The following is a 23,032-nucleotide window of genomic DNA, read 5'->3' on the forward strand; positions in this document are numbered from 1 at the left end:
CTTCCACAGTATGACATGCATAAAATTGCCTGAAAAAAATGCTATTTCTGTAACTTTAGCTAATATCCTACACAGAGTAGGATATGGGGAGGAGAAGGTCCTTCTCTATCTGCCCCATAATCTCTCTTCTGCTGACCATGCCAGGATTCTGCCTAGAATCCTCATTTTATTATTCAAAAAAAAAGGGGGTGGTGGTGGAAATTGTGGTGATGGTTGCACAGCTCTTTGAATATACTAAAAAACCATTTAATTGTATCCTTTAAATTGTGAAGTGTATGGTATGTGAATTATATCACAATAAATCAGTTTTAAAAAGAGAGAAGAGGGAATAAATAGATAGTAAAATAATTCTAAAATACCTTCTGAACAGAATTAGTTCCCAAAAGTGGATTTTCAGTGTATTCTTATTACTGAAATAAAGACCTAATAAACTAAAAATAAAAGTTTTAAAATTAAAAATATGAATTTACCTTTTATATTAGAAAATATATTCATGTGGTCAAACTTAAGAACTATGTAAGGGTATATACAGTACTGAGTTTCTCTCCTGTCAGTCACATAGTCCTCTTCACAGAGAGACTAATGTTACCAGTTTCTGCAGAGATACTTTGTGCATTTGTAAGGAAATACAAGCCTTTTCTCCTTTTTTACTTGATAGGTGGTATGCTAATTAATATACACTATTTTGCATCAAGCTTGTCTAAGTTAGAAATTATCCCACATCGGTACATAAAGTGTTATCACAGGATTTTGGAAGTTTTTTGGGGGAGGGCAGTTTTATTCTGTTACTGGTACATAAAATATTGACACATACTAATATTAATTAGTATTGTCACAGATGTGGTGAAATGTGGTATAAAGATTGGTAAGTATCCTGCTTAGATTGATCTCCAGATCAGTTGTACCATTTATACTCTAACCATTGCTCTCCATCTTTGCTAATAATAGGTATATTGTTAAGACTTTTTCATGTTTTTTCAACCTTATGGAAGTGAGATCATATTTCACTGCAGTTCTATTTTTTTTATAGGTATAGTTAACAATTACCATTACTTTCAGGTGTACAACATAATGATTTAACATTTTTATATATTGTAAAATGTTCACCACAATGTCTAGTTAACATCCATCATCATACATAATTACAAAAAGGTATTTTTTCTTGCAATGAGGACTTTTAAGATCCACTCTATTAGCAGCTTTCACTGCAGCTTTTGATGATTACTATTTAGGTTAAGCATCACTTCATATTTATTGGCCATTTACATTTCCTTTTTTTGAATTACCTGTTTAAATCTGTTTCCCTTTTTTATATGGTTAAGTTTTCTGTTTCCTTTTATTTTTTAACAAATAGAAATTAAATATTTAAGATGTACACCATGATATTTTGATATATGCTCCCTTAATCACTGTTTAGAAAGTATGCTATATCATCTTCTAAATACTATAATTTTCTACCAACTTTTAATATTTAGCAATTTACTTAATACTTTAAACTATTTTTTGCCTTTATCCCACACTTAGGCACTAACTAAATACTTGTTAAATAAATTCAGGTAAGATTTCACTTTGGTGATAATAATTACGTTATTCTTTTAAATGTATATACTCTTGTATGTGTAACATTTCTTTCTTTTTTTTTAATGTTTATGTACACCCTCCTTGGACCGTGTAATTTGTCTTCTAGAAATTTATGCTATAGAAATATTTGCTTGTGGCTAGAATGATGAATGCGATGAATATTTACTGTGTCATATTACATGTTAGCAAAAAGCTGAAAATAACCTAAATATACATCAGTACAACACAGTAGTTGGGTAAATTATGGTACATCCATATTATGGAGCACTGTTTGTCCATGAAAGAATAAGGCATCTCTCTTTGTCTCAAATAGAATGGAGAAAGGGGTTGAATTTTAAGGTGTTGAGAAGGAGATGATTGCTTTTATTTTTAATCACCAATTTTTGAAACATATATCATGTCACAGGCTCAACAGTAATATTGTGTACTGACCCGATTCAACTCAAATATCACCAGTTTGCACTGTGTGCTCTTTGATACCAGTCAGAATCATAACAGGATTTTGTTGTTTTGACATGATTCTAAAGTTCCTTGTAAGACAAAATGCCTAAGAATAACTAAGACATTCTTTGAAAAGAACAGAGGAAAGAGTTTGAACAAATTTTCCCTACTAGATAGTGAAGTATACTATCTTACCATAACTATGGTTAGAGTAAGTAAATAAAATCATACTGTCAGATTGATAGATGTATCAGCTGTACAGAACAAAATTCATTAATAGGTCCTTGTATGTAGGGAAATTTAACATTTTAAATAAAGGAGGTATTTCGAATCTGTAAGAAAATGGTGTTTTTTCATTGGTGTCGCTTTGAAAATAAAGTAGAAGTAAGTCTCCACACCAGAAACAAACATCAGTTTCCATATGGAATAAATATATATTTTTTTAAACTGGATAAAAAGTCCTACATTACTATAAGAAGAAAATACTGAATATTTTCATTATTTTAAAGTAGGAAAGAAAGCTTTTCCTAAGCAGTACATAAAACCCAAAAGATAAATTTAGATGGATTGAACTGTATAAAAATTTTAAGCATATATCCAATAAGACACAGTAAACAAGATTCACATTGAAAGATATTTGCAATATGGAGAGCAAAGGATTGGTATTTATATGTCAAAAAGAGCAATTACAGGTTATTATGAAATTTAAAAAAACAAAAAGTTCTGAAGACTGTCAATATGTAATTTCTAGAAGATGAAATATAAATGGCCAGTAAACATACCAAAAGATTTATAGCCTCTTGGAAAATTAAATGACAACTACCAGTTAAAAGTGGTTTTTTTGCCCTTAGGTCAGCACATTTTAGAAGATTGAGGGATACCACTGGTTAAAAATAGCAGAATAAAATTTTTCTCCACATCTATCCACCATAACCCAGCAGAAACAATAAAATAAACAAAATTAAAAATAATAAATGTGTGATAATTCCTGTTATTTGAAGAACCTCCAAAACCATTTTCCATTTTACAAGCCCACCAGAAATGTATGAGGGATCCAGTTGCTTCCTATCTTCACCAACGTTTGTTACTATTTATCTTTTTATTATAACCATCCTAGTGGTTGTAAAGGGGTAGCATAGTTTTGACTTGTATTCCTTAATGGACTAATGATGTTGAGCATCTTTTCAGGTGCTTTTTGGCCATTTGTATATCTTCTTGGAGAAATGTCTAGTCAAATCCTGTGCCCATTTTTTAATTGAGTTCTTATCTTTTTATATTGAATTGTAAGAGCTCTTTAAATATTCTAGACACAAGTCTCTTGTCTGATAAAGGGTTTGCAAATATTTTTACATTCTTTTTGGTGACCTGTGAAGTACACAAAGTTGTAATTTTGATGAAGTACATTTTTTTGTTCCTGCTTTTAGTGTCATAGCTAAGAAACCATTGCCTAATTCAAGGTCATGCAAATTTACATGTTTTCTTCTAAGAGTTTTGTAATTTTAGCTCTTACATTTAGGTCTCCAGTCCATTTTGAGTCATTTTTGTATGTGATGTGAGGTAGGAGTCTAACATCATTTTGTTTGCATGTGGATATCTAGTTGTTCCAGCATCATTTGTTGAAAAGACTATTCTCTCTCTATTGAATTTTCTTGACACATTCATCAAAATCAATTTACTGTAAAGGTATGGATTTATTTCTTGACTCTCAATTCTATTTGTTAATCTATTTGTCTATCCTTAATGCCAGAACCACACAATCTTGATTACTGTAGTTTGATAGTAAGTTTTGAAATTGGCATATGTGAATCCTCAACTTTGTTCTTTTTGAGATTTTTGACTGTTTTGGATCCCTTACATTTCCATAGGAATTTTAGGATCACTTTGTCAATTTCTGCATTAAAGCCAGCTGGAATTTTAATAGGAATTATATTGAGTCTGTAGATTACTTTGGGGAATATAGTCATTTAAAGAATATTAAGTCTTCCAACCCATGAATACAAGATGTCGTTCCTTTTATTATTTAAGTATTCTTAAATATCTTTCAACAGCGTTTTGTAGTTTTTGTTAAACAAGTCTTACACTACTTTTGGTAGATTTATTTCTAAATGTTTGATTCTTTTTGACACTATTGTTAAGTAGAATTGCTTTTTGAATTTCATTTTTGGATTGTTCAGTGCAAGTGGGTAGAAATAAAGTTTAATTTTGTATGTTGATTTGTATCCTGCAACCGTGATCAACACACTTATTAGTTATGATAGCTTTGTGTGTGCCTCCACTCATGTGACATCGTTTATGTTTTCTGTATACACGATCATATTTTCTGCAGACAGGTGGTTTTGCTTCTTCCTTTCCAGTCTGGATGCCTTTTATTTTGGGGGCTTGCCATTTGTCCTGGCAATACTTCCAGTATTGTGTTAGGTACAAGTAGTAGGAACCAGCATCACTGTGTTGTTCCTGATCTTGGTGACGGAGCTCTCAGTCTGCAACCACTAAGTATGTCAGCAGCAGGTTTTTTCATAAATGTCCTCTATCAACGTAAGAAAGTTTGTTTCTATTCCTAGTTTGTTGAGTGTTCGATATCATGAAAGGATGTTGGATTTTGTTAAATGTGTTTTCTTTGTCTATTAAAATAATTCCATGTGTTTTGTCATTTATTAATATGGTGTATTACATTGGCTGATTTTCATATATTGATTGAATCTTGCTTTCCTGAGGTAAATCCCACTTGGTCATGGTGTATTATCGTTTTTATAGGGTGTCAGATTCTGTTTGTTAGTATTTTGTTGAGGGTATTTACATCTGTATTCATAAGGGATATTGACCTGTAGTTTTCTTTCACTGTCTTTGTCTAGTTTGATACTGGGGTAATGCCTCCTCAAAAGAGTTGGGAAGTGTTTCCTTCTTTTCTATTTTTGGAAAGACTTTGTGAAGGATTGGTGTGTTGTGTGTGTGTGTGTGTGTGTGTGTGTTTGTGAGAATTACTTTTGAAACGCTGGGTAGAAGTTGTCAGTGAAGCCATCTGACCTTTGTGGGAAGATATTTTTATTGAAATATAATTGATATACAATATTATATTGGTTTCAAGTAGGAAAATTTTTGACTACTAATTCAGTATCTTTATTTGTAATAGATCTTTCCATATTTTGTTTTTTCTTCAGTTGGATTTAGCAGGTTCTAGGACTTTTGTCCATTTCATCTAGGTTGTATAATTTGTTGGCTTACAGTTGTTCATACAATTACCTTATAATCTTTTTTATTTCTGTAAGGTGAGTAGTAGTGTCCTCTCTTTCATTCCTGATTTTAGTAATTTGAGTCTTCTCATATTGTGCTTTGTCAGTCTACCTAAAAATTTCTTAAATTTGTTGACCTATTCAAAGAACCAATTTATAATTTTATTTTCTCTGTTATGTTTCTATTTTCTCTCTTCTCTTTTTCCTCTTTTATGTCCCTCCTTTGCTTGCCTTGGATTTAGTTTGCTATTCTTTTTCTGATTATTGTAAGGCAGAAGGCTAGTGTATTGATTTGAGATCTTTTTTTTTGTTTTTAATAGAGGCAATAATAAATTTCCCTCTAAGCATTTCCTTAGCTTCATCTCTTATGTTGTGGTATGTTGTGTGTGTGTGTTTCAATCATCTCAAAGTATTTTCTAATTTTTCTTGTGGTTTCTTTGACTCCTTGGTTAAGACTGTATAGTTTAATTTCCACATATTTGTAAATTTCCTATCTTCTATTATTGAATTCTAATTTCATTCCATTGTGTTGGGAGAACAAGTGTTTCTATGATTTAAAATTTTTTGAGACTTGTTCTTGTCCTAACATTTCATCTGTTGTGGAGAATGTTGCATGTACATTTGAGAAGAATATGTATTCTGTTGTTGAGTGGAATGTTCTATAGTTGTTTGTTAGGTCTAGTTGGTTTATAATGTTGTTTAAGTCTTCTATTTCCTTGTTGACATCCTGTTCGGTTGTCCCATCTATTGTTGAAAGTGGATAGTGAAGTCTCTAATAATTATTGCTGAATTGTCTATTTCTCCGTATCTGTCAGTTTTTGCCTCATCTATTTTGGGGCTTCGTTGTTTGATATATATATATATTTTAAGTTATGTCTTCCTCATTAATTAACCCTTTATCATTATAAAATGCCCTTCTTTTGTCTGTCAACAAATTTTTGTGTGTAAGTCTGTTTTGTCTAACATTAGTATAGCCCTTTGAGTTTTCATTTGCTTGCTGTTTATATGGCATATCTTTTCCCATTCTTTTATTTTCAACCTACTTGTGTCTTTGAATCTATGTATCTTTTGTAGACACCATATAGTTGTATAGCGATTTTTAGTCTATTCTGCCAATCTCTGTTTTCTTATAGAATGTTTAGTTTACTTAAATTTAATGTGATTACTATGAAGTAGAATTTACCTCTGCCATTTTGTCATTTGTTTTCTGTGTTTTCTTGTGTCTGTTTTGTTCCTGTGTTGATTACTTCCTTCTTTTGTGTTAAGTAGATATTTTCTAGTATACCAGTTTATTAAATTCCTTGTCATTTCCTTTACTATATTTTTTTAGTTATTTTCTTAGTGGTTGCTTTGGAGATTACTGTTAACATCTTAATTTATAGCACTAATTTGAGTTAATATTAATTTCATTAGCATAGAAAAACCTTGTTCCTTTATAGCTTCATTCCCTGCACTGTCCTTTTGGGCCATTATTCCCATACAAATTATATGCTAATATATTGTATGCCCATCAACTTGGATTCATAATTATCCAGTTTTCTTTTAAATCAAATAGGGATAAAAGGAGTTATAAGCAAAAACTGTATTGATACTGTCTTCTGTATTTACCTATGTCATTACTTTCACTGGCATTCTTTATTTCTTCATGTGTATTTATATTACTGTTCAGTGTCTTTTCATTTAAGCCAAAAGAGCTCTATTTAGTTTTTTTTTTTTTTTAAGGCAGGTCCTCTGGCATCAGATTTTCTCTACTTTTGTTCATCTGACAATGTCTTAATGTCTTCCTCATTTTGGAAGGATAGTTTAGCTGGATATGGAGTTTTTGTTTGATGGTTTTTCTCCCCCCAACACTTTAGTTTTATCAGCCTGCTCCTTTTGACTTAATGGTTTCTGATGAGAAATCAGCTCTTAATCTTATTGAGCATCTTATATTATAATGCATCATTTTTCTCATGCTGCTTTCAAATTTTCTCTTTGTCTTTGGTTTTGAACAGTTTATGGTGTCTCTAGTTGTGGATCTTCCTGAATTTACTGTACTCAAAGATTACTGAGCTGCTTAAATGTGTATACATTAATGTTTTTCCTCAAATTTGGGGATTGCTTGGCTTTTATTTTTTTTAAATGTCCTTTCTCCACTTTTCTGTTTCTCATGGTACATCATCTCAATTGTCCTGTCTTTAAGTTCATGGACTATTTCTTTTGCTAGTTCACATCTGGTGTTAAGCCCCTTTAGTGAATTTTTCATTTCATTTCTTCTGTTTTTCAACTCTAAATTTCTATTTGATTCTTTCTTATAGTTCTTGTCTCATTATTGATATTTTGTTTGGGGGGAATTTTTCTCATATTTTCTTTTAGTTCTTTAGACATGTTTCTTTAGTTCCTTGGATATCTTTAAAATAGCCAATTGAAATATTTGCCTAGTAAGTCCACTGTTTGAGTTTCTTCAAAGACAGTTCTTATTGGCTGCTTCTTTTACTATGTATATGTTATATTTTCTTGTGTAGGATCTAGAGAATCAAAAGTTAGCATAAGCACAGCCATCTTAAAGGCTTAAACACCACCCTCTAACCTAGAAGGAGGAAAATTATTAGAACCTTGAAAAACAAGTTAGTCAGCCAGTGTTAATTGTAGTGACCTTTAGTTAGCTAACCTTAAATCAGTTAATCATACATACCAAGCTTATCTTGCTAGAACCACCCTAAACATTCCGAAAGTGATTTTATCTAACCAGACCCCCAGGATGTGGCGTCAGCCGAAGATTTATGTGTCTATGGAAAAACACTGTATTGTGGCTGTGGAAAAAGCTGCCCCTTTGAAAATGCTATAAAAACTTCTGGCTTTGTGTGTTCAGGGTCCTTGTTGAGACCCGCTGCTTCGGGCTAACTTGGACCCCATCTAGCTGGTTCCTGAATAAATTCCTCTTGCTTGTTGCATCAAGAGACGCCTTTCGTGAGTGATTTGGGGCGGCGTCCTCCTCTGGGAGAATCCAACACTTGTTTCTTTGCGTGGTTCATAAATTTTGTTTTTTAAACTGGAAAGTTTAAGTAAGTACACCGTGGAAACTCTGAATAATAGATTCCCTCCTCCACCTGGATTTGTTATTGGTTTGATGTTGTTGCTCTGCTTGTTTAGGGACTTCCCTGAACTAATCCTGTAAAGTCAGTATTCTTTGTGGTGTGTGTCTGCTGAAGTCTCTTCCTTGTCAGCGATGTGGTCAGTTAACACACCACAAAGAATATTGACATAGATTTCTGTAAATACCTAGAACCTATAAATTTCTCAGCTTTGCTGCGGGGCTCTGTTTGTGTATTGGGGTGTGCTTTTAGTACTTAGCCAGACAGTTTATAATTCTGCCTTAACCTTCAGTTTCTCTTTGCACATGTCTTAAGGTCAGGTAGCAGTGAGAGCTTAGGGTTTTCACAGTTTTCCTGTGCTTGCACATTGTCCCAGTCATGCACTTAGACCCAGGCATGTGCACAGCCCTATGTATATGCCTGGAATTCTAGATTCCCAGAAATATGTCAAAGGTCTTCAGAAATTGTCATAGACTTCTCATTTCTCAGCTTTTAAAATACTTTGGTCAGCTCCTTGTTTGCCTTAACTGTTATCATCACTTCAGTAAATGTTAATGGATGTTAAATGATTGCCACCAATTGTTTTCAACAAATCACTTCTTTTCTTTCTCCTCCCTCAGAGTAAAGGCTATTCACACCAAATGAGGTCTGAATCGTCTCAAAATAAGGACAAGCTTTGCAAATGGGAGTTTCTAGTGAATTGTCAAGACAGGTCAGATAAGGACAGTTCTCTTAGAATGGTGTTTTGGGGGCTCCAAACCTGTTTTACCCCCTCCACTGGCTGCTAGGCCACTACTGGTTTTCACTGTGATTATAAGAAAACTGGTTTTCAAGTCTTTGATGCTGGGATGGTAGGGATTGTTGTAGGTCAAGTTAAAATGTCATGTAGCTGTTTTTACTAAAAATCTGCATTTTTTCTTGAATAAGCATTCCTTGGATTGTTGCTAGCCTTTGGTTAATTTCCAGAGTTCTGAAAAAGTTGATATTGACAATTTTTGCCAGTGTTTGTATGGTAGAGCAGGTTTTGCTTTCATTGCTTTATGGCAGACTAGCTTTTCAAAGGTCCTTTCTCTGCCATTCCCATTTACCTCACTCCACTTTAACAGATTTTGAAGGAAACTGGTCAAACCCCCTTTCCTCCAAAAATTTCCCCTATTATGTTGTCCTCAAAGTATAAATGTGGAAGACAACACAAGCATACAAGTACTGGAGAATATAGCACCAGTAAACCTGTACTAATAAAAAATGCATGATAAAGAAATCTTACCAACCAAATAATTGAATTGAAAATAGGGAATTTAGTTATTAACTGGAAAGGGGGCAAAATAACCTTTTAGGAGCAGCTTAGACGGGTTGTTCTGGTTCAGGGTGACTTAGGAGGTTGCAGTCATTGGGAGGCTAAGGATTCATTCACTTCCAAGGTGGTTCACTTGCATAGCGGCTAATAGGATGCCTCAGTTGTTGGCCACATGGATTTCTCCATAGGTCTTTCTGAGTGGTCTCACAACATGGCCCCTAGCTTCCCTCAGAAGTTGTAATGTCTCATGACCTAGCCCGAGAAGTCGGAGACTGTCATTTGTGCCGTATTCTATCGGCTATACAGGTCAACCCTGAGGCAGTGTTGGAGGAAATTACACAAAGGTAGAAAGACCGAGAGGATCATGAGGGGCCATCAAAGAGGCAGGCTGCCACATTCTGCTAATTTCCTAAGTTTTTTTTAAGCCAGGAAACATTAGTTACTGCCCAGAAGTTAGAAAATAATGCTTCCAACCTCCTAATAATGTCCTTGTATAATCCTTTTTCCTTGCCTTAGTGCACTCTTTTAGGAGCCTCATTTCCCCTCTAAATATATTTACTAAACTTGAGTAGATCTTTCGTTTTCACTCTAGCTCATTTAAAAACTTTTCCTTGTGTTAAATTGAACTAAATTTTATGGTTTTACATTTTAAAATTCTGGCTGAAGTATGATGTCATTTTAGTAATTATTTCTGCCTATTGTATGTCTACATGTGCTGAGTGATCTTGTAATGACTATAGTTATTTTTAAGTGGTAAGAATTTGGATTTTTTTTATTAGCAAGCCTCTTAAGTTCACACTTTCCTCCAAATTGATTAGAATTCTTTTTTATACTGAGCATGTGTTACATTTATAAAAGGAATGTCAGACTTTCAAAATGAGTTTTATAATACTCAGTTATCAGAATGTAGGATTATAGTCTCATCACTACCGGTTAGAGTATTGTACGCAATTTAATACTTTAACCAGTAGTGATGAGACTCTAACCCTACAGAAATTGAGTACAGCCTTCTCTTCTCTGAGGGACGATCTGGTAGTATCTGTCACAAACTTAAATGCTGCTCAGATCCCATGAATCAAAGACTCCATTCCTGCATCTTGGTCCTAAAATATTTCTTCATATGCACAAAGATATGCATAGAGTGTTCATTACATTGTCATTTATAATAGTAAAACATTAGCAACAACTGAAATATCCAATAATGGGTCAGTGTTTAAATGGATTATGGTATATTTGTGGTATGGAATATGTCTAGCCATTAGAATGCTGAAGATTCATAATGTACTACATTAGAAAATTGTAAGACATGAGAAACATAAGTTACTTATGTGTAGAATAACTTGAAATGTGTGTTAAAAAAAATTAGATGTATATATATGCCCATGTTTATATATTAAGTACATAGGAAAGAGTGGAAGTATCCATACCAAATAAACAATAATACCTCTAGGAAAGGGAATAAAAGAAGGGTTGGAGGTAAGGAAGAACTTTTTTTCTCTGCGTACTTATGAGGTATTTTTATGGAGAATGCATGCATGTATTTTAACTTAAAAATTCTGAGACATAACTCTGGTTGCACTGTAGAAGGTCAATTATAGAGATGACTGCAATTCTCAAGTAGAAAATTGCTTAAAGAATCACGTTTCACTTTTTCAACTGTGAAATGATCTAAATATAAAGGGATGTGATCATGAGATCTTAGATGGCTTGTTCTTTTCATCAGTTTTTTCAGTTGTCCAGGCAGAAGAGGCTGAGGTTTCAAACTGCAGGAGTGAGGATTGGAGCGACATGAAGAGAATTTTAGGAAAAGAAAGGGATTGGATTTAGTAAACATCTGAGTTAGAGGAAAGAGTAGAGTAGTAGATAAAATTGAGATGGAGACGTAGGAAGAGCAGATTTAAAGGAACCGGATGATGAATTACGTTAACTGCTGAAGACCTGTGGGAAATTCTCATGAGGCGATATATCCAGCAGATGGTGTGAGATGGTATGGATGTCACTGGTATTCAGATATTTTAAACCCTTGTGGATAGTCAAGATGAGCAAAGGGAAGGGTGTATAGAGTGAGAGAAGATGCTGAAGGATTGAAGCCTGGGGACACTGGCCTGTAGGAGCTAGCAAAGCATTAGAGAGTTGTATCCATCATTCCAAGGATGACAGTGGTACGAATGCTCAGGAGTGTCACTCACAGGAAGTGGAAGAGGAACATTCAAATCTGTAGATTTAGGGTTTATGACAAGAATGGGTTGTGGTGGAGAGCCCTCTAGTGGACGGGAGCGTGGCACTCGAACTGGAAGGAGCCTCAGCTGAAGCTCAGGAAAGAATGTGAATGAGACTGGAAAGAAATCAATCAGGGCTTAGTTTTAGTTTCTGAACATATGAAGGTTACATGTAATTTTTCTTTTCTTCTGAAGTATGAAATGAAGAAACGAGGTTTTGAGGTGCTAACACTTGCAGAGAATGATTTTTTTTGAGCAGTGGAAAGTAAGAGGGGAGTAAGGGAATTTTCTCCCAAGGGAAGTACCAAAGCTGAGGGTAAAGAGAAGCTGCAGGGCCTTTTGACACTTGGCTCCGCTGAAGTTCTAAAGGCATGGACCAGCCCCAGAAGGGTGAGTTAAAGGGTCCTGAACTACCAGCAAGCAGCTAACAAAGAAAAATCATTGTAAAATGGGTTACTGTACATACTAACTTTTATAGTGCCTCTTCTGGGAAAAACTACCTGCTATATTACTTTGTTTTGTGTATTTATTATATAAAAACAGATTAAATTTACAGGGAAGAAGTTCTTTGTTTCTGTCCTGTTTACATAAAGGACTAGACAGAAGGATATTCTTTATTACCTTTTCTCCCTTTGTTTTATTAAAATAATAGTTACACATAGAAAAATTGTGGAACAATACACATTAACACTTAACATTGCTTGCCTCAGACTGGAGTCAATGAGGAAAAGCTGAAATTAACTTCTTTTTGCACCTTGTTAACTTCATTATTATGTTTATAATAAACAACTAATAAAGCATTTATATTATTTATAGGGAGAGCTTAAAAATAAAATATATTAATGCATATTTGTAGAAAGATTAAGAAAATAGTATAGTGGTATACAATGTTGGAAGAGTCTGCCATTCTAAATTCATATTGTGTCGCTTTGGCTATATGTAAACTTTTGTTACTATTCAAAACAATGTAGAGTATGTAAAAATATGTACTAATAAAACTAGAGTTTTTCGTTTATATCATGGGTGTCTTTCCATATTGACACATATCCATTTGCTTTATTTTTTAAAACACTACATAGAATTTGAAAGGTTTTTTTTTCAAGAAAAGTTCTTTTTCATTGAAATACATACAGAAAACAGCGTCTAGCTTAATGACTTTTACAAAGTGAAGGCAGCCGTCATCCAGATGAGGACCGTGAACAGTGCTGGTCGTCCCTGCAGAGCCTCCTCTGCTGACTCCCAAGTGCTGAGCCTCCTCCCTCCCAACCGTAGGTGCCCACCATTCTGATTGCCCTCTGGGTGTAGAACTTGTGTCTGTTTTTTTTTAATTTGTATAAATCACACAGCTGTGGGTAGCTTTTCTTGGGTGTATCTGATTTTTTTTGGCCAGTGTTATTTTTGTGAGATTTATCCATGGAGTTGAATATAGCAGTAATTTATCCTTTTTCTGTGTGGTATAGTAGCCTATAGTAGAATGTGTGAATATCACAATTTCAGCATTTTCCTGTTGATGGGGATTTGACTTGTTTCAAATTGGGAATTAGTATGGTTAATGCTAATATAAGCCTTCTTGTACATGTCTTTTGAACACATTTCTGTTGAGTATATACATATTTCTGTGCTACATACTGAGGAAAATTGCTCCGTCATTTGTATGCTGATGTTCAGCATTAGTAGATTCTACCCACTTGTTTCCCAAAGTGGCCTTGTCATTTTATCCTTCTGTCAGCAGTGTGAGGGCATATACTCATGTCCTTGCCAACATTTGGTATTAATGGCTTTTTGTTTGTTTGATTTTGGTTTTCTGTTGTTTTTGATGGCCGTTTAGAACATTAAATTTAAAAGTCTGCTGCGTATTTATTATGTGAATATATCTTAATTTAATAACCTTTTGATGGGCTTTTACTCTTTTCCCCTAGTATAGCATAGCCAGTACCTATATAGCCTAATACCTACTGGGTTCTGTAGTTTGGTCTGTGTGTGATCAGACGGTGTGAGGAAGATTTAATACCAAAAGTAACAGAACCATTATATATTTTTAAACAGATTTTCCTCAAATTCTCTCTGTTTTTGAGTAATCTGGTACCAATAAAGCATCCATATGAAATAGTTTTGTTGACATGAAAATCAGTTTTGATTTCATGGTGGTAAATGGTTGTTTTCTTCAGTCTTGTTTAAAAGTAGTGTAAAGAATAGTAAGTCTAAAACTAGAGTTTTGGTTGGAAGCATCGCTAAACATAGGCAATTTATCTATAATAATTTGGGTTCTCTTAGAACAAGCATGCACTACTCCTGCCAGCACCTGTATCCCGTAGGTCTTCAGTCCATTGGAAAACTGCTGTGTGAACTACTTGAGAATGTAATGAGTTAGGTTGTGAAAACCTGAATTTCACCCTTTGAAATGAAAGGTTTCCTTCCAGTCAGAGAGCCTTGCTTAGCAGCCCACCCCTTTTAACAAAACTCCTCTTTCCCATATCCTCAAATTTTCTTTTTTAACATAGGTTTTTAAATGTATGAAATTCTAGTTGCTTGCTTTTAATGAGTTAAATATTATCCCCAGACCTCCTGCTGCTTCTTATGTTAGGAGGTGTGATTACTTCCTGAAAACCACTCTTCCTGTTGTGCATTATAGCTTTAAACAGGTGTTGGCACAGGTGGGATTCAGTACTACCCAGTTACCATAAGTAATTCCTTGGGAGAGTTTAGATACTTTTAACTCTCTGATAGCTGAATGGTCTTGTGGAAAGTGCCTTGTGAGTGTACAAGACAGTTTTATCTTTCCTGTTTTTCTTTGCTTTTGCCTGTTGTATGTTGAATTATTCATTTTTGGAATAGCTGTAATGATCAGAAGGAGCATGCAATTCTCATACTAGTAAGTTTTAGACATGCTTTTTTACTTTTACATGGGGAGCTTTTTCACATTTCTAATTAGTTGCTGTCAAGAACCTCTTAGTGATAGCTGAAAAATACTGCTTTATATTCTATTCAGTTTTTCAATAAGTCTGTTTGTTAGAAGAACATCTTTACCTTTTGCATATGATTTCTTAAGAGGTCATATGCAGCATAACTGTAAAAGTATTTCAATTCTTGGTTATCTGTACTAACGGTAACTAGTTTGGAAAAGCCTAATGAATTAACAAGTAAGCCACAAACCTTATGGAAGAGGATATTTTCGGTGACCTCTCCTTTGCCAGTCCCTAAATCTTTTTATCAGTATTAATAATGAAACTTACTGGGTTGATTTTTTTTTCCTCTCGATTTCTAGTAAAAGCCCTAATATTCTAAACCAGGATTGGGGCAAAGGTGATGGTGGTTGAAGGAGCACACATCTAATCAACTTCTGACAAATGACTGCTGCTTAGGAATCTCTTCATTTATCTGATGTTCATGGACCTGGTTTAGAGATCAGCCTTAGAGACCACTTTCAAGTCTTGGTCAATAAAATGCTTCGACCTCTAATAGATCATTTCTGAATATATCATACCCAGTGCAGTCAGCCTTTACAAAGAAGCTCAATGTTAAAGAGTTTGCTCAAACAGCGCTTGCTTACAGAGTAACAGAGAAGAAAGCACCCAGTGACCTAGAACCCTTGGGAATTCCCTGTGCTTTCTGTACCCACAGCAGCTATTTCTCTTTCTACATAGGTATCAGTCAGAGCCGGATCTCTCACTGGCTGTTGCAGCAGGGATCAGACCTGAGTGAACAGAAGAAAAGAGCATTTTACCGATGGTATCAACTTGAGAAGACAAACCCTGGTAAATATCATTTCTTTTTTTTTTTATTGCATCTGAAGCAAGACAAATATAGTTACTTTATTGAATCCATTTGCTGACTTGTCTTCACTAAAGCAATTTCATATTTTACTGTTGTGCCTTTATGTCAAAGAAAACTCTTTAACTGTAACAACATGATCCCTGATTGTACCGGTTTTTAGTTTAGTGTCTAAAACTATCTTGTCATCTTCACTCCTCCTTCCAAGGCACCTCTTTGTTTCTAGGTTATATGATATTTCTACCCCCTTTTTAAATTTTTGTTTCTAGGTTATAATATTTTTATGCTTTTTAAAATATATTTATATATAGTTGATATACAATATTATATTGACTTCAGATGTACAACACAGTGATTTGGCAATTACATATGTTACTAAATGCTCACCATGCTAAGTGTAGTTACAATCTATCATCATAGAAAAAATTACATTATTGATTATATTCCCTATGCTGTACTTTCATCCCTGTGACTAATTCATTTTATAATTGGAAGTTGGTACATCTTTATCCCCTTCATCTATTTTGCCCTGCCTTCCTATGGGAGCCACCAGTGTGTTCTCTGTGTCTATGAATTTGCTTGTTTTTTAGATTTGCTTTGTTTTTTAGATTCCACATACAGGTAAAATCATATGGTATTTGTCTTTGGTTATTTACTTAGCATAGTAGCCTCAAGGTCCATTTACATTATCACAATGGCAATTTCAGTCTTTTTTATGGCTGAGTAATCTTCTTTTATATATATATGTATCACATCTTCTTTACCCATTCATCTGAGGATTGAGTGCTTAGATTGCTTCCATATGTTGGCTATTATAAATAATGCTTCAGTAACCATAAGAGTGTTTGTATCTTTTCAAATTAGTGATTTTGTTTTTCTCAGGTAAATCATCAGAGGTGGAATGGGTTCTATGGCATCCCTGTTTTTAGTTTTATAAGAAACTTCCTTACTGCTTCCCATAGTGGCTGCACCAGTTCACATTCTGACCAACAGTATACAAGGGTTCTCTGTTCTCCACATCCTCACCAATACTTGTTATTTATTGTATTTTTGATACTCACCATTCTGACTGGTGTGAGCTTTTATCTCGTGGTTTTGTTTGCATTACTCTGATGATTAGTGATGTTGAGCATCTTTTCATGTGTCTGTTGGTTATATGGTATGTCTTTTTTGAAAAATGTCTGTTCAGGCCCTCTGCCTATTTTTTAATTGGATTACTTGTTTTTTTGGCATTGAGTTGTATGAGTTGTTTATCTATTTTACATGTTATATATCCTTATTGTAATCAGATATATCATTTACAAATATTTCCTCTCATTTAGTGGGTTGTCTTTTTGTTTTGTTGATGTGTTTTTTGCTGTATGGAAGCTTTTTAGTTTGATGTAGTCCCACTTGTTTTGTTTTTTTTAATTAAAATTTTATTTTATTAAGGTATCATTGATACACAATCTTATGCCCAGGTTTCACATGAACAGCATAGTGGTTACTACATTCCCCCCTATTATCAAGTCCCCCTCATACCCCATTACAGTCACTGTCCATCAGTATAGTAAGATGCTATAGAGTCACTACTTGTCTTCTCTGTGTTATACTGCCTTTCCTGGGCTCCCGCTATATTATCTGCACTAATCATAATACCTCTTAATCCTGTTATCCCTCCCTTCCTACCCGTCTTCCCCAACCCCTTTCCCTTTGGTAACTGCTAGTCCATTCTTGGGTTCTGTGAGTCTACTGCTGTTTTGTTCCTTCAGTTTTGCTTTGTTCTTATACTCCACAGATGAGTGAAATCATTTGGTACTTGTTTTTCTCTGCCTGGCTTATTTCACTGAGCATAATACCCTCTAGCTCCATCCATATTTTTACAAATGTAAGATTTGTTTTCTTCTTATGACTGAATAATATTCCATTGTGTATATTATTCACATCTTCTTTATCCATTCATCTCCTGATGGACACTTAGATTGCTTCCATGTCTTGGCTATTGTAAGTAATACTGCAGTAAACATAGGGGTGCATATGTCTTTTGGAATCTGTGATCCTGTTTTCTTAGGGTAAATTCCTAGGAGTGGAATTCCTGGGTCAGATGGTATTTCTATTTTTATGTTTTTGAGGAATGTCCATATTGCTTTCCACAGTGATTGAACTAACTTACATTCCCACCAGCAGTGTAGGAGGGTTCCCCTCCCCCCGCATCCTCACCAGCATTTGTTGTTGCTTGTCTTTTGGATGTTGGCCAACCTAACTGGTGTGGGATGATATCTCACTGTGGTTTTAATTTGCATTTCTCTGATGATTAGAGATGTGAAGCATCTTTTAATATGCCTGTTGGCCATCTGAATTTCCACTTTGGAGAAGTGTCTCTTCAGATCCTCTGCCCCCAATTGTTCATTTTTGCTTTTGTCTCCCTTCCCTTGGAAGACATACCCAGAAAAGAATCACTAATGCTGATGTTCAAGAGTTTACTGCCTATATTTTTTTTTAGGAGTTTTATGGCTTCAAGTCTTATATTTAGGTCTTTAATCCATTTTGAGTTAATTTTTGTGTATAGTATAAGACCAGGGTCCAGTTTCATTCTTTTGCATATAGCTGTCCAGTCTTCTCATTACCATTTATTGAAGAGACTGTTTTTTTCTCCCATTTATGTATTCTTGCCTCCTTTGTCATATATTAATTGACCATCTACGTATGGGTTTATTTCTGGGCTCTCTATTCTGTTACATTGATCGTATGTCTCTTCTTGTGCCAGTACCATACTGTTTTGATCACTGTAGCTTTGTGGTATAGTTTGAAACCAGGGAGTATGATACCACCAATTTTGTTCTTCCTTCTCAAGATTGCTTCGGTTATTTGGGGCATTTTGTGGTTTCATATAAATGTTAGGATTATTTCCTCTAGTTCTGTGAAAAATGCCATTTGTATTTTGATAGGGATTGCACTGAAACTAGATTGTTTTGGTTAGTATAGCCATTTTAACAATAACTTTTCCAGTCCATGAGCATGGAATAACTTTACATTTATTTTTGTCATCTTCAGTTTCTTTCACCAATGTATAATATTTTTCAGAGCCCAGGTCTTTTACCTCCTGGTCAGATTTATTTCTGGATATTTTATTCTTTTTGATGCAAATGTAAATGGGATGGTTTTCTTAATTTCTCTTTCTGCTAACTCGTTACCTGTACCAGGTTATATGATATTTCTAACCATAATTTGAAACAAAAATTATGATTGGTTAGTGGCCAATTTTCTTTTCCTTAACTGTACATACACATAAGATTCCATATCTAGGCATTGTTTTGGAAAATCTTGTTTTAATTAGTTATATAAATTTAATAATTTTTATTTAGTTCATGCTAGCCATATCCAGTGATCTCTGCTTAATAATTTTCTGTTTCTAATTCTAATTACTGGGTGATGAATATATCTTTGGACTTTAGAGTGAAGTTGCCCTGATATCTTTGGGAGCAGCAGTAGGTTGGAAAGCAGAATGAAGTTTTAAGGAAAAAGATGGCACAAATGTTTACATCTGAAGTTGCCAGGAATGGACAAAATCTGTTGCAGGATACTTTTAACAAGTGATATATAAAGCAAACTCTGAAATTATGCTACAGCCTGTCTCAGTCTATACGTTCACAGACAGGGGGCAGTGAGCCTAAGGTCAGGCTTAACCTTGTAACTGAGCTGCCCTCTGTAATTCCACAGTGTCAACCACAGGCTGAATCATCAGTCGGAGTTTTGCATGTTGAAGATTCTCAGCTAATATGTAATAGCATTGGCTCTGAGATGGAAGTAAAAAATGCTATAGAGACATACTTGTGTATGTGTGTCTGTGGCAGGATTTCTTTCAAAGACCACATTATCAGTCTGAAAGGCCCAGGTATGACAAAACAGAACAGACTCTATCAGCCTCTCTGCAATGAATTTGTTTTTTTACCTACCCTGCTCCCCAGTTTCTATTTTGAGGTGTTTCAGATGTACAGAAGAGTTGAAAAACCAGCAAGGTGAACACAAGCTTATCCTCTTTTTTGATACAATAATTAACATTTTGCTATATTTGCTCTATCCCTATAAAATTAATAATGAATAAATTTTAAAAATTATATATACCTATATGTATATATGTGTGTTTACACATACACACTCTCTCCAGCATTCATCTCCTGAGAAAAGGTAATGGCCTACATAACCACAGTCCTTATTATTACATTTAAGAAAAAATAATATAATTCCATAATATCACCTAATATCCAGTCCATATTCACATTTCTTTAATTGTTGCATGAATGTCTTTTATAATGTTTCTTATTAAATAGTATCTGATTTAGGTTGACAGAATGAAATTCTTTGTTATGTCTCTTCAGACTCTTAAATCTAGTTACTCAAACCTTTTTTTTTTCATGACAGAGAGTTTTAAGCCATCTAATCATGCAGACTGTCCCACCTTCTGGATTTTTATATTTTTCTCTTCAGTGTCAGTTAACTTGTTCCTGTATATCCCTTGTATTTCCTGTAAACTGGATGTTAGGATTAGAGGCTAGATTAGAATCAGGTTAAACATTTTTGACAAGAGTACTTCATAGATTATTTGGGGAGGGCATGTACTAATGGCTGCAATTGACTCTGAAATACATCAAAATAAAATGTATAGGGAGATGGATAAGTATGTGATAAAGTAGTTACAGTAAAATATTAGATGGTATGAATACATATTTTAACTATAAAAGTCTTTCATTGCTGCTGTGTCTGAAAATTTTCACAATATAACATTGGGGCAAAATGCTTTGAGGTAATGTTTACCTCACATTACCACATATCGAGAGGCATGTGATGTCAGGTTGTAGCATTATTCATGTGCTATGTTTGATCATTTGTTAAAGTAGTTATCACCAGATCTTATCTTTGCAGTTTGTAAATAATCTGTAGGACATCATTTTGCCTCTGGAGGAATATCCTCTTCCTCAAAACCTTTTGCCAGTGGTCTTAGCATCAGCTGTTGGTGCTTACTTGAATCAGTTATTCCAGTAGGGATTGCAAAGTGGTGATGATCCAAAGCCAATCTAGCATTCCCTCAGCATTTATTACATGACAGTTTTCTGCCAAGAACAACCTGCATTTTTAGATATTTTTCTCATGATACCTAGATACACAAGCAAACCTCCCAAAATAATGACTCTGTTATAGCTGCCATTAATTAAGTGTTCTAAAGCAGCACAATTTAGTAAAAATATAATGCAAATGACAGGTATAATTTTTAAGTTATCTAGTAGCCACATTTTAAAAAGTAGAAATAGCTGAAATTAATTTTAATGATATACTTTATTTAACAAATATGAATTAACATTTCATTCAGTCAGTACTTTAAAAGATTTTTGAGATTTTTTTTTCTTTCCTTCTTATTTTTGTACTGATTCTTTGAAATCCAACGTGTACTTCACACTTAAAACACGTATTTCCAATCAGCCATGTTTCAAGTGCTCAATAGCCACAGTGGCTAATGGCTACCATATAGAACAGTCTTAAGGTATCATAGTTGAAGCAATACCTCAATCTCAGCTCTAAACAGTCTTTCCAAAGACATCCCTCCTCCTGTGACTCCCAGCAGAGCAAATCAGTTTGAGAGGGACAAATACTTGGAACTTGATCTGCTTAATAGAGGAGCTAAGCAAGGGTTTGGCTAGGTAAATAAGGAACTGCGCCAGGAGTTTTAAAAGCCTGGTTACATTCCAGCAATTGGCTACTAGAGGAAATACCAACAAGATTGTCAGGATGTTCCAGAATGTATGGGGCAGAGCAATAAAGAATTGGGAGGACAAACACTAGTCAACTGTATCAGGGAATCAGCTTCCATGAGAGAAAAGATTTTTGTCTCCAGGATTTGGCAGGCAATTACAACCGTGCCTTTACATATAATCTCATCACAGTTGGTGAGGCTAAATTCCCACACTAGGATTTCAGGGCTGGGCTCAAACCCAGGCAGGGACTAGGATACCAGGAAACTGAATCCACTAGAAACAGGAGGGAGGACTGAGCTCTCAGGCTGCAGCTGCATCGTTGCAGCTCATCGGGTAGCACTGCCAACTGTGGAAAACTACTGTTGGAATCCAGTTTTTAGCACTGGGGAAATACAGTTAGTGTTCTTTTGAAGATGTTTTTTTAAAAAATAGTTTTATTTCCATTTTTAATCTTATTTCCTATTTCAGTTTATCTTGGAACCAGAGCTAGGCTCACCCATCATCAGGAAGCTATTGATTAGGAGATTTTTGTAAAGGAAACAGTGCCTCCTTTTAAGAATAAAATCTCCTAATTATACGCACCTCTTTTTCAGTGAAGTTGCAGTACCAGCTCTCCCTTTTTAAAGAACTTTCTATTTCTTATTTGAAAACCAAATCCATACTGGTTCTGAGTTCTTTCCAGTCAAATTTTCTATGGGACATAATTTAAAGTTAGCTGAAGAGAAGAGGATGAGTTCGTTATCAACTAGTAGTTTTTGTTGCATCAACAGTAATTGGATGTTAGCAGTTGAAATTTAATTATCTTCAATTTTTCTTTGCATTTCTGCCTTTATTATAAAAGTTAGTATGGCATAGAATTCTTTTAGATGAATGATGTTTTATTTTATTAACTTTAAAATAAACTTTGATTTTAGCTAAAGAATTATATTGTTTCTTCTTACTCCATGGACACTTTGGAACTACTGCCATGTCTGAATAAGATGAACTAAAATTACATTAGCATCTAAGAATGGCATATCCATTGTCTAGTCAATAGTTGCTTATTCTATATCAGAATCTTCTTTGCAAGTCACTGCAGGGATGACTGGAAGTCACTTAAATGTCCCTCAGTCAAGAACTGGTTAAATAAATTATGGTATTATCTGTTCAATGGAATACTATTCAGGCTTTATAGCTATTTTTTTAAAGGCATCTTTATATGAATTGGCTTTACATAATTTTTTTCTATCCAATATAGAAATCTCATCAGAAGAAATGTAAATGGACCAACCTTTTGTGTAGATTCTGAAACAAAATGTAAAATTAGGAAAATCACGAAGTGAAAGAGTACTTTTCATCTTTTCTTTAAATTCAAGCCTTTAGAAAACAAAAAAAAGTGTGTGCATTCTGTATCTCTTTTTCCTGGGCTCAGAGCATTTCTCTCTCTCTACTTTGAAGTTTTCTTTTTCAACCGCTTCACTCTGGATCCATTTGGATTTGGATTTTTTAAGCCTCTCTTTAATTGGACTCAGCGGGAGAAATAATAGAAGGGATATTCAGGTTATTTTTACTGATGATCTAATAGATTTAGATATAGTGTAGTTCTCTAATAAACAGTCCCAGCATCAGAATTTCCCAACATAACCCAAGATCTGCCAAGACGTATGAATAAAATAGGCTGAGGGAAACTGATCATGTACATTTTATTTTG

At 34.4% G+C, this 23,032-nt stretch overlaps 1 protein-coding gene across 19 annotated transcripts in view; it reads left to right on the forward strand.

Annotated features, from left to right (window-relative positions):
- The window catches only part of HMBOX1 (homeobox containing 1), a 163,681-nt gene that overhangs the window by 83,560 nt on the left and 57,089 nt on the right, over window positions 1-23,032 (forward strand). For all 19 annotated transcript variants that reach the window (XM_073232761.1, XM_017650159.3, XM_037024561.2 and 16 more), the window contains one exon: window positions 15,487-15,597. In XM_073232761.1, the coding sequence (XP_073088862.1) occupies window positions 15,487-15,597 (111 nt within the window). The remainder of the gene's footprint in view (window positions 1-15,486; window positions 15,598-23,032) is intronic.

This window comes from Manis javanica, chromosome 3, assembly GCF_040802235.1.
Source record: "Manis javanica isolate MJ-LG chromosome 3, MJ_LKY, whole genome shotgun sequence".
Classification (NCBI taxonomy): Eukaryota; Metazoa; Chordata; class Mammalia; order Pholidota; family Manidae; genus Manis; species Manis javanica.